Source organism: Ahaetulla prasina, chromosome 3 (genome assembly GCF_028640845.1).
Source record: "Ahaetulla prasina isolate Xishuangbanna chromosome 3, ASM2864084v1, whole genome shotgun sequence".
Taxonomy (NCBI): Eukaryota; Metazoa; Chordata; class Lepidosauria; order Squamata; family Colubridae; genus Ahaetulla; species Ahaetulla prasina.
In genome coordinates this window covers 170,861,798-170,875,221 of record NC_080541.1, presented here as the reverse complement: position 1 = coordinate 170,875,221, position 13,424 = coordinate 170,861,798, and the positions used below count along the sequence as shown (strand labels likewise).

The 13,424-nt window shown below is 38.1% G+C and overlaps 1 protein-coding gene across 1 annotated transcript in view; it reads left to right on the top strand.

Moving 5' to 3' along the window:
• The window catches only part of ELAVL4 (ELAV like RNA binding protein 4), a 108,631-nt gene that overhangs the window by 21,650 nt on the left and 73,557 nt on the right, over positions 1-13,424 (top strand). The window contains exon 2 of the mRNA XM_058176186.1: positions 11,903-12,143. Coding sequence (XP_058032169.1) covers positions 11,903-12,143 — 241 coding nt within the window. The remainder of the gene's footprint in view (positions 1-11,902; positions 12,144-13,424) is intronic.

Below are 13,424 nucleotides of genomic sequence, written 5' to 3'. Positions count from 1 at the left end.
GGCAGAGATGTGGCCAAGGTGTATGGATTTCCATGCCTTCTTTTACAGGAAGTCGCTTTGCACCTGGGACATCGAAGCCCTGTGAGGAGACGTCACTGCCGATGTGCAGGAAATCTCTCCCCCCCCCCCCCGGCAAATTGTCCTTTCAAAAAGAAGCTTCACCAGGAGGAAGAGGTGGCGTTTGCGTTGGGTTGGGCTTTCTTTGTGGGGTGGGGGATGATCTTGGAAGCGAGGGATTTAGGAAACCTGGGCTGGCATGGGGCAGTTTCTCCAGCGAAGCATCTAATTCATCCCCAGGGGTGAGCATGTTGTGGGCCGTCCGGAGAGGGAGTGCCTTCAATGAACTTCATTCTGATTGTCTGTAGAGTCTCCTCCTCTACAGACAGCAGTGTCGGCAGAGTCTTCCTCCTCTCTGGTCTGATTCTCAAATATTTTCAAGCAAAACACTGCCAAGAGAGTGAAGTATCTCTTCCCCCGCCCTCACCAAACTTTGCGTGTAGGTATGATGTTTCGCAAAGCTCCTTAATCTGCGGCTGCTGGCTTCCTTGCTTTGTGCTTTTTGTACACATACTGACATACCCACACTGCATGTGGATGCCGTTTCCCCCTCCCAAGACTCCATTTCTAAGGAAAGAAGAGCGCTGGGATGGCACCCTGGCTCTTCTCAACCTCAACTTTGCTCCAGAAAGCTTGCGGCCCACTTCTCTGCTTGAGCTCTGCCAGAGCTTGTTTCTGGGAGAGACCCTTGGAGAGCCAAAGCGGGGTTGAGGGCAAGGGGTGAGGTGAAGCTTATCACTTCCCCTTTGCTTTCTCTCCCAAAAGCACTCCTCAGGCGCAGCCACTTCTGCAACAGGCCTCTGCAATGTGCAACGTGCACTTCTGCAACGTGCCTCGCGCTGGCCTTCTGAAGGGAACTAGCAGTAGCTATCCACAATTTTTTTACCCTTATTTCATCCCAAGCATGTGGCCACTTGGCCACGTGGGTCAGGACGAAATAAGGGTAAAAAAATTGTGGATAGCTGTTGCTACAATACCCTTCAGAAGGCCAGCGTGAGGCACATAGGGTGCATTGCTTGGCCTCCGGCTTCTTTTGCAGCCACAATTGGCTGCAAAAGCAGCCACGCTTGCTGGAGGCAGCAGCCTAAGTGGAATCTGCAAATCAGCTGTTTTGTGAATGGCAGCCAGAGCAACTCAGCTGATGCGATTAAGGGGCTGAAAAGACCTGAGATGACCAGGGAAGGGAAGGGCTGCTTCTTGTGCTGGCCATACCCACCCCTTCACTAGGGTTTGTTTTTGGGGGCAGGCACATATTTAGGCCCACCCCAAAAATCAGTCTTGGCCTTATTTTTAAGACATGTCATATTTTCGGGAAAACACGGTATGCATGTATTAGGGCTATGCAAATCTTTCAAAAATGTGCTTCAGAGCCTACAGGAATTACTGCAAAAAGGACCCATTCCTTTTCCATGTTCAGATATTCTTCCCGTTAGTCTAAGTATTAAGTGCTTCCACATTCATTTTGATTTGATACGAAGCAAGGTAAACCAGTTGGGGCAAGGATATGCAGATGGAGACACCCAGTAGTAGTTTTCAAAGCAGGGATGTGAGCTTTAAAAAGATGTGGCTACAAAGTGATCATTGTATTTGCTCCCATTTGTTCCAAAAGAGATGATTCCAGCTCTCAAAAAATTTGCACATTCCTGATATTTGTATATCTGTGCTTGTGCCTGCATACACAAACACATGTTTTGTCAGGTATGCCATTTTATAAGCATACCTGCTTAAAAATGAGACTGCTTTATATCAAATCAGACCATTAATCAGACATATTCGTTATCATCTGTATTGATTATAAGCAGAGTTTCTCAATGCTGTGTAAAGATGTTTGAGGTTAAACTTGGTACTATATATATGCAAAGCATCTTAACCTTTGTTCAGATGTTATCTTTTTCTGAACAGATTTTCTCATTCCCATAGTTTCTTTTGAAATGGTAAAATAGCAGTAGGGCCTATGAGTGATCTTCCTGTCAACTCTAGTTTGCATTTAGAATAGGTTATGTTGCATTTTGTTACTTTTCTTTGAGGGTACATTAACTCATGCCAGATGTTGAGTTTAATGCAGGTAATGGCTGTTCTACTCAGCGGAAAATTTGAATTTGGATTGTATGTTGAACCTTTATTAGTTGAGGATATACTGTATTTATTCTGAGAAACATAATTTACATATTAGTATGCTCCTGGTTCCACCATTGTCCTTGTGTATTAAAATGATTGCTATGTGTAGGAATAAAATGCCTTCCTGGAGAAAGGAATTTTTTCCATTTTACGTGTCTTTTTCATAGCGCATTAAAAATATTACAATTCATTTGAATGTGGACCTTTTCTTTAAAGAAGTGTGTGAAAGCTTTAACTTGAGTAAAATGCTGTCACCAGAATAATCTCTAATGTTCTGTTTTAATTTTATTGCTGATTCATTGATTGATTTGGCTGCCTACTCAAAAAATGACTTTAAGAAGTACTTTTTAGAATTAGGTAACTAATTATTATTATTATTATTATTATTATTATTATTATTATTATTATTATTATTATTATCATTATCATTATCATTATCATTATCATTATTATTATTAACACAAAATGACAGTATACACAGCAAACGAGACAACCATGCTGGACCTCGCACCACAGATCACCAGTCAAACACCTCCCAAGCATTTAGGACTGCGTGATGTATCGGCGAATTATGCGAGCAGATCCCAGTAAGGTGGCCTTCTGCAGCTGACCAACGGTGATCTTGTCAGCGCCAATTGCTTTTAAGTGCTTGCCTAGGTCTTTAGGCACAGCTCTCAGTGTGCCGAGTACCACTGGAACCACCTGCACTGGTTTATGCCGGAGTCTGCAATTCGATTCTCAAATCTTGATATCTGGTGACTTTTTCAAGTTGTTTCTCATCAATTCTGCTGTCAGCAGGTATAGCAATGTCGACTATCCACACTTTTTTCTTTTCCACAATTGTGATATCCGGGGTATTGTGTTCCAAAACTGATGATGATGATGATGATGATGATGATGATGATGATGATGATTGATACAGGCAGAAATACACTTTCATTATTCCCACTTTATACTTTAAATATTTGGATTGACTGTTAATGGTACACAGTAATATAAATCTATGTGGTGCTAGTTTTTAAAATCCTGACATTATGTACTGAATCCTAGGCTACAATCAGAACATGAAAATAATTCATATTAATATTGGGTTGTTTTTACCCAAAAAGTGCTTTCATATATAAATAATTCTTGTCTTGAATTTGAGGTGGGGAATGGAAAAGGTTCACTTTTACAAAGCAGTTTATTATATAAAATGTAATATTTGGGAGAGATCGGATTTAGCTGTGGGCAAAACTGTTCTTAAACTTCATTTCCCCTTTCATTTTGAGATCATGATTAAATAAATAATAGCAAATATAATTGTGCCATTTAGGTGGTATAATAAAAACTGTAGTTGACATTGTAGTCTGTTAATTCTATTCTTTAAAATACAGTATGTGTGTTTAAAGTTTTGATAGCTTCTACAAAATTTTGTGAGTACTGACCCATTTCAGAAATCGGCTTTTAAAATGCTATTGGTTCATTTATTCTCTAGCATAATATTGGTCTAGCTTTTCATAAATTACTAAAATACAGATCAATAACTAACAGCATACAAAGAAAATATTACAGTTCAGTAAAACATAAACACTTTCTCCAGTGTTTCCAATAGCAGATATTATAGCTGGACAATTTTATATTTTTATAACTTGACTAGATCATTAATTCTTGAATTTATCTTGTAAGAGATTTTATTCTTCATGCTAATTAGATATGAAGGTAAAGATGGAGGTAAAAAAAAGTGCATATACCTTTGTCCATTATTTAATTACACTTCTCTGTGTTCCACTTTGCCTTTCACTGTTCTTGTTATGAAAAATAACTTAATAGATAATGCCCTCATTTACAACCTTCACAAGTCTGTCAAACAGGAAAGTTGAAGTAAAATTATAAAAATTTAGACTACCGCAACATGCTGTACAAGGGCTATATGCCTTTGAAAAGCATTTGGAAACTTCAGCTGTACAGAATGCAGCTGGGTTGCTGGTAAGTTGTGCCGGATACTACAGCCCATGTAACACCACTATTGCGGAACCTGCATTAGTTATTGATATATTTCCAGGTGCAATACAAGATGCTGATTGTCACCTTTTAAACTTAAACCCTATATGGCTTGGGATCAAGTTACCTGATGGACCACCTTTTTCCAAGTGTCTCTACCCAGCCATCTCAATCTTACGGATTGGGCCTGCAGATCCCATCAGCCAAAGAAGGTCAGCTAGAGGGACTAGAAAAGTGGGTGTTTTGTGCAGTAGCCCCTGTTTGGTGGAATATCCCATACTTGGATATTAAAATAGCCACAACCCTATCCAAAAGTGTCCCAATTCTGTCTAAAAACCTGGTTGTGTTCCCGGAACCTAGGGTGTTGAGTGTGCTAAGGTAGTGATTCTCAAACTGGTCCACGGACTTCTGTGGGGAGATGCCATGTCGTCACAAAGTTCTGCAAAGTCTTGAAGAAATGTTATGATTAAAATCGTAAGTTTAGTCTTGGTAGTCTGTGACTGTGGTCTGTGGCCACAAAAGGTATTTAAAGGGGGTCCGTGGTGAAGAAAAGATAGAAAACCACTGTGCTAAGGCTCTTTTCCTAGCTTTATTGTTACCTGGTCAAGTATCTTGGCTGCTATGCATATTTATATTTTTATTTAGTCTTCTATTTTTTATTGTTTTAAAAAGTTTTTATTGTTTTAATTGTATATTGTATATATATATATTTAATTCTATTGCTGTTGCTGTTCAGAGTCATTGATTGAGATGGGTGACTGTAGAAATTGAATAAATGATTTTTCACCTAGTGACACTTTGTCAGTCCCAATTGTGGTCACTAAGAGAGGATTTTCTATAGTCAAAATGTGTAAGGAGGAGCATAGAATGCTGGCATTTAAACCATGTACTTTTTCAGATTAAGTTTCTGGAATAAAATAGTTCCTAATATATTTTCAAGGAGGAAAAAGTTATTTTATTTGGATTTTTAAAAACCTTAGTCCTAAAGAGGTTATTGTGATACCGCATATTCTGCAACTAAATAGAAAAAACATTTCTCCAAAACATTTCAGCTGCTTTCTGAATGTGTAACATTTCTGAGCACTTAAGAAAAAAATGACATAACTCAAACTTTCCAAACCTATTTTTATGGTCTCAGTACCATTCTACCAGTGGGCATTTATTTTAGTTTATTTACCTTATTAAAACTGATCTATTAACTATCCAGTCTAATTACTTTTCTAAAGTCACACTTGGATTAGATTCTTGTTCTGTGCTTAAACGTTCTGAAGTTGAAATGAGATAAGATAGCACAACAGATTTTTAGTAACAATCGAAAGGAAAATGAGAAGGTTTTATTTAACATATTTTCACTGCATTTGACATGTGTAATGATTGGTATGAACAGTATAATTTCTCAAACTAGTCAGTGTATTAATTTAGATCATGCCAATCAATCTAAATTCAGTTGTGAGGTTGCAAGTATTTATATATTCCATTCCGCTCATTTTACTGTAAGTACATTTACTTTTATTAAATACGTATACTGTGGTTACAAACTGTGTGCCTTTTGTGTATGCAGTGTCCTTATGACTGTGAGTTCAGTCACCTGCTCATTAGACCCATGCCCCTCCTGGCTTGTTAAAAAGGCTCAGAGGGCTATCATGTAAGTGGGTTCTAATCGTGGTTAAATCTTATTTGAGTAAGGGGATTGTTCATTCACCCCTTAAAGATGCCTTATTCACCCACCTCCTCAAGAAACTATTACCGGACTCCTTTTTGTCCAGTATCTCATCCCTCCCCCTCCACTTTATGGAACAACAGCTTCAAATAGCCTTAGATGAAGCAGATTGTCTGGATTCTTTCCCCATCAGGATTTAGATCTAGATAGGGGACAAAAAGAGTATTGGTCACATTTTGGGATGAGATCTGGCAAAGGCAGGATGGGGACTGTGCATCCATCTCTGCTCTACCTGACGTCTTTGTGATTTTTGATACCATCAGCCATGGTATCTTCTAGATCAGCTCAGAGGATTGGGAGTAGGTGGCCTCCTTTCTCCAAGATTGATTCCATTCAGTGGTGTTTGGGGAGGAGAGATCCCACCCTTGGTCCTATTGTGTGGAGTGCTGTAAGAGTCAGTGCTTGCCCTTCTCCTTTTTAACATCTACATAAGGTCACTGAGTTCATATGTCACCATGGGAGTGAGGTGTCATCAGTTTGTTGATGAAACTGGATTATATATCTCTGAGTCTGGCAAATTAAGCAATGCTGTGAACATCTTATCCCAGTGCCTGAAGGCTGTGATGATCTGCATGATGCACAAAAGGCTTTAGTTGAACCCTGGCAAGTTTGGGGTCTACCAGTTCCAGGACTATACCATCTTTGGTGCTGGTTGGGGTTGCACTACTCTAGACAGACCTAGTGCTCAACCTGAGGATCCTCAAAACCCATGACTTCTGCTCAAAGAGCAATGGTAGTTGTGGCCAGAGGGTCTTTGTATCTGCTTTTGCTTTCACCAGTTGTTCCTAAATCAGGAGGGTCTGTTCACACTCAATTAATTGTGCCCTAATAACATCCAGATTGGATGGCTATAATGCCCTCTACATAAGGCTGCCCTTGAAGAGTATTCAGAAGTTTTAGTTGGTACAAAATGCAGCAGTATAGTCAATTACGTGTGCCTCTAGAATGACACCCTTGTTACATCCCTGCTCTGGAAGCTTGCATTGGTTACATGTTTGCTTCTGGGTCCAATTCAGGGTGCTGTTTTTGAACTTTAAAGACGTTCGTGGCATATGGCCATATTACTTGATGGACAAGCTCTCCTCAATTACATCGGCTCATACCATTAGATCTGGCAGAGAAGATATCTTGCAGGTAGCATCAAAATATATATATGTTGATTGTTGTGTGCGTCCCAGAATCGCTTTTTGTGAGATGAGCATTTATATAAATAAATAGCACACTGTGATTAATATTAAAATCCTCCTTCTTTTGTTGCAAGTCTGCTGTGGTACAGCTTACAACTTGCTACCTTAGCAGTTTTATTTTTTGTAAGCTAACATCTTCCTGCACTTCCTGAAACTTCTCAAGATCACACAGATACACACTTCTTATCTAGGTGAAAATGGACCAATTAACTTTTTGAAGTTTGTTACTTTCCGCAATAGCATTAACAACATGTACCTTTAAATATGTGTATGTTAAGTGGTATTGAGAATCTAGAAATGTATAGATCTTTCACTGATTTCAACCTACAAGGATAATCTTTTCAATTCAAATAAAAAACAGTATTATTTTCTCTTTCTTTTTGTATAACAAAGGCTAAGCTTTTCCAAAAATAATTCAAATATAGACATTTGGTGATGGTTTCCATTTAGTTAGATGAAAAACAAAAACTTTGCTTGGCAAATCATACTGAGATTGCCATCTTCCTCTTATTCTGTCATTGACTACTGTATATCAAATGTAGAACTCATCAGCAGTATTATTGATAATTAAACTTTTGCTTTCAACATCAAAGTTCAAAAGTATTGATATTCTTTCTGTCCTGCTTCTTTAAAGTCCAAGTTTCACTTCCTTAGAGTGTCACAAGAAAAATAATTGCCTATATGATTCTGATCTTTGTAGGTAACGACAAATCACACCATATGTATATCTTTTCCAAGGACTACAAGGCTACATTACTGACTGCTATTTTACAGTACATTTCAATAGAACAGAACATATGTAATTCAAGATTGAACTGTGGAGTTCCTTGGTGCTCTCTGAGATTGGTTGATTGCTTGCAGACATTTCATTAACCAAGTAGGTAATATCAGTGCAAATAAGTACGGGTTTGCTCCCTACTTATAATATAATAGCTTGCCTTACCAGTTTTGTGGTCAGTAAACAATGTGCTTTGAGCTCCAAATGTAATATTATGTTCCATAACTTTTATCCACCTGATCCAGGTTGCCTATGGCTTGGACAAAACAAAATGTGAACTGCTTTGCTTAGTCTAGGTATGACTGAAACAAAATCCAAAACTCTCAGATATTTTGGGAAAAGAAACAGTGGGATTCAGCATAATCCTCTGCTACAAAGATCTAGAAAAAGGCTAACCTTTTTGCCATCGCGTGCTAGGAGCGGGGTGTGTGTGTTCACATGCACATGTATGCCCACACCCATAATTCTATGTGCCCTGCGCATGTGCATGGGACACCCCCCCACCCCACTCATGGCAGGGTGGCCCCAGTTGGCCCGGTTTTGTCTCTCCCCAGGCTCCAGAGCCTTTCTAGGAGCCTGGGGAGGGCATAAATGGCCTTCTCCACCCCCCTAGAGGCCCTTTGGAGGCCGGAAATGGCTTATTTGTCATTTCCTGTCCCACTGGAAATCCACATGTGCAGTTTGCAGAAACTTCCACATTACTGAGAGCAAGGAAAACAGCTGAGGAGCCGCAATCCACTCTGCCGCCCCGATCACTGGGCTGAAGAAGCAGAAATATAGATGAATATAACGCAGGGGTGTGCAGACCCACTTCAAAGAAAAAGAGAACCAGTTCACTTATGGCTGAAAGTCAGAGCTAACAGTTCACCCGAACCAGTCTGAATTGGTAGAATCCCATCATGGATCCACATGGAGTCTCCTGCTATTACTTTGAAATAGAGTCATACGTAGTTTTGGGTATGTCAGTTGAAACTTTGAAGTGTCGTTAAGTGGCCTGTGATTTCTTGTATTTACCCCATGTAGGGTCCAGATGTCCTCCATAGTGTAGTTGCGGTTATACTTTTCCAGTCATTATGGTCATTCAGCTGAGATTCATATAATCCAGTTTTTGTATAAATAATCAAGTTAGTCGTTTGAAAAATGTGAGGTTCTTCAAAGAATTAGTATAGAAATGCTTTTAGGATTGCGTGTATGCAAATGTCTAAAGTTTTAAATTTGAAATGCATGACCACCTTCTGACAGATGCATGCCAATGGTTCTGGCTATTACTTTGCCATTCTGGATATTTTCCACTCTGGGTTTTAGCTTAGGCATAGAACAAAACCACTTTTGGTAATTGTGCAGCTTCCTTTGGATAAGTAGTGTGCCCACTCCCACTATCCTGCTATATACCTTCCTCTAGAACAGTGGTTCTCAACCTTTATAGTGCTGCGACCCCTTTAATACAATTCCCCACGATGTGGCAACCCCAACCATAAAATTATTTTCATTTTGAATATTGCGCCTGAAGCCGTATTGGCTAGCAATCTGAACTGCTTGCGATTGCCTTGAGGACGGAGGCATTAAAGCGGAGACTCCTCCCCTATTATTTATTTATTTTATTTTATTTTTGAATTTATATCCCTCGCTTCTCCGAAGACTCAGGGCGGCTTACACTGTGTTAAGCAATAGTCTTCATCCATTTGTATATTATATACAAAGTCAACTTTTATTGCCCCCAACAATCTGGGTCCTCATTTTACCTACCTTATAAAGGATGGAAGGCTGAGTCAACCTTGGGTCTGGTGGGACTTGAACTTGCGGTAATTGCAAGCAGCTGTGTTAATAACAGACAGACTTAGTCTGCTGAGCCACCAGAGGCCCCTATTAAATTTAGTGCGCCTGAAGCCAGATTAGGCTAGTGATTGGGAGTGATTGCAGCTGGCTTGAGAGGGAGACATCAGAGCAAAGATTTCTCTCTTTTTTAATTCATCGCGCCTGAAGCCGAATTTGGCTAGTGATTTGAAGAGCCTGCAGCTGGCTTGTGGAGTCAACCATTGGAGCACGATTCTTTGACTCGCAAGTATACTTCCCATATTTCCGATGATCTTAGGTGACCCCTGGCAAATCGTCATTCGACCCCCAACGGGGTCCCGACCCACAGGTTGAGAACCGCTGCTCTAGAACAACATACCTGAGTAGGTAGCACAAAAATATAATATTTGGCTATACAAACGTTTTAAATAAATAATAACAATAGCATATCATGTTATGCATCTACTGCTATAAGGATTTTTTTCCACAGCAGGTGAGGAAGAAATAGGCAATAAGTTCTGGTTGTCTTTGAATAAAGGCAGCTGTAGAAATCTAGAACAGTCCTAATCAGTCTTTAACTTTACATGCTATGTTCTATGTCATAGGTATAAATTACAATGTTTAAGAAACTTTACCCTTTTGAGTTGCATAAAGAACACTATGTTTTAAAAGATATGCAGTCTCAAAAGAACAATAGTTTATTAAGTCTTGTTACTTATTGTTTCTGAATCTTGTAAAAATCACATTGTAAAAAAAACATTCAACATTGTTTTTATTTAATTGTGTTAATTTAAGTTTAATTGTGTAATATTAGTTTAATTATAAATGCTAGCTTACAACAAGTCTTGCCACATTAATTTTATGACTTTTTTTTAATCTGATAATTTCTCTGATAAATTTTGGGAGTACTGTAAGAGGCACTGTTTCTTGACTTCAGCAAAACATTTAATAGTCCCATGACTTTTTCAAATTAATTATGTTCAGACTACAGAGGATGACACTCAAATGGATATAGTTGAACTTAAAATCTTACTTGAAAAGGGATCAACGGTTTTATCGTTAGGCTGGAGGAGATACTTAGTAGATTGTCATAAGGTTTAGCTACAGTCTTCAACATTTTTATAAATGACTTAAATAAGAGATGGAAGGAATGCTTATCATATTTGTTGGTGACACAAAGTGGATAGGATAACTAATATACTAGAAGACAAATAAAATTTGATAATTACAGAAATGAACAAAGATGATCAGGGAACTACAGTAGAAACAAAGATATTGAAGAGAGATTGAAGAACATGGGAATCTTTAGCTTTGAGAAGGCTGAGTGGAGAGATGACAACATTCTTCAAATTCTGAAAAGCTGTTGAATAGAAAATATATATCATTTCAGAGTGTAAAACACAAAATGATAGATCTAAGTTACAGGATGTCATCTTACCATTGAAAGTTGGAAAGAAAATGGTTCCAACAGTAACATCAATTCAGATGTGGAATCAATTACCCAAAGAGATGCTAAGTCATCCCACACTAGTGGTGTTTAAACAGAGCAAAACAGCTATTTTTGGGATACTTTGATTTGGTTTTCTGCACCAAACGAGTTGGATTTGATGGGTGAAATCTTGCCTTCCACTCGAAAACTTTGATTCTGTGATTTGCAGTTTCAGTTCTATTTAATAAAGAATCAAAAGAAATCTTGGGTGACCAAGAATATAGCTGCTTTGTTGATGTAAATAAGTGTCCTTGATAGGCTGTTGCTTCAAGCTCATAATATCACAGTAATAGCTTTCTTAGTTTGAATGGCCCAAATAAACCTGTCACAATACTAGGAGTCACAATAATTAAAAAGTTAATATATGTTTACTTTTTCAGCTTTTATCTCTTTATGGGACTCTTCCTCTTAAATAGATTCATAATTTTAATCACAGTTATTATACCTAGGATCATAGTTAAATTTGTACATGCATCATATAATGTACATACAATGCATCATGAAAAGAAAATTTAGCTTTGAATTAACAAAACTAACAGGGGAAGAGAAGAGGAAGTTATGTTTGTTTCTTACAACATCTTACTATGTGCTTTTTGCCAAAGACTAGCATGACCTACTTTATAACAATAGCAGAAGGACCAAGCTGATTTTTTTTAAAAACTGTCTTAAATTGGCTATGAATGCTACCTACTTGCTCACTTATAAATATGTTTTTAAAATAGCAACTGTATCTCTGAGGATTGAAGGGATATTTTCCACCTTTTCTTTCTACATAGATAATTAGCACCATGGAGCCTCAGGTGTCAAATGGCCCTACATCCAATACAACCAATGGTCCTGCCAGCAACAGCCGAAATTGCCCTTCCCCTATGCAGACAGGGGCAGCTACAGATGACAGCAAAACCAACCTCATAGTCAACTACTTACCCCAGAACATGACCCAAGAAGAGTTCAGGAGCCTTTTTGGGAGCATTGGTGAAATAGAATCCTGCAAGCTTGTAAGAGATAAAATTACAGGTACATGTATTTATTTATTTATTTATTTGCTTGCTTGCTTATGTCACTATATAGTAAGATGGTTAAAAGTACATGAAAATGTTGCCAAATAATATTTTACAACATAGAGATTTTGTGCCTAGCATTCACAATTACCCTCTCATTTATACAAACTTCAGTGATGTGCTGAATATCACGTAGAATAAATATGAAAAAGTGAAAGTGTGCTCTGAAGGAACTTTATATGAAACTCTAAAATTGAATGGAACTATATTATCCAGGTAAGCAGACAGGTTGTACAATAATCTATATATATAAAAGCGAAAACCACTCACACATTAATTATGAAATCTCCAGAACTGTAAAGGCTACAAATTTGAAATTTGTCACATATGTTCCTCTTGGTTTCTAGATGCTCACTAAGAAAGGATTTTTCAAAATGACCATCAGAGCATTAGTATTTCCTATATTATTATTAACATGCTCTGATGCTAAGGAGTTGTACTCCCCCTCTCCATCTGAAAAAAAATCTGTTCCAAATGCAAAACACAAGCAGAGGAGTTTCACGTTCAATTTTACTTTCACAGCAGCAAGCAGCTTTACTACAGAACAGTTGAACTAAGCCAAACCCAGCCTCCTTCCTGTCTCCTTCTTGTTCACACAGCAACTACTGTTTGAATTTCCAATCACCCCTCAACACTCTCACACACTGATAGGATGCTAGCCAGATGAATACCGATGGATTCTGCGGGCTGGGACATTCTACTTCCCCTCACACTCTGTTCCAACTGCCAGTTGCATTATATTAACACACTCTGATGCTACAGAGTTACACATTCTACATTAAGTTTCAGGCTGCAAGTGTCAATTTATCAAGTCCAAGCACATAGTTTGTACCAAAGCACAGGTGTCCAGCTGGTAGATATATAATGGAAAAGTTTCTACTTTTAGTAGATACTAACTGCAAGCACTATATTGTGTAGATTAGGTGCAGAATTTGTACCCCACAAAACCAAATCATATGGTTTTGATTTGAAGAAACAACTATACAGTTGCAAACAGCAACTGGCTTTTCAAATGTTACCCAGAGAAGTCATGATTTCATCTCATTTTTTAAACATTTGTACCATTTTATTTTTCTTTCTTTTAGTAGAATAGAATTTGCATTCCATCTTTGACTTCATTCTACTCATAATCTTTTTACTTCAGATATTTGTATAACAGGAAATATGGAACCTTTATGGATTGTCATAATTATGGATTATTGTCATTTTGCTTTTCTTAGGCTTCACAATATCAAAA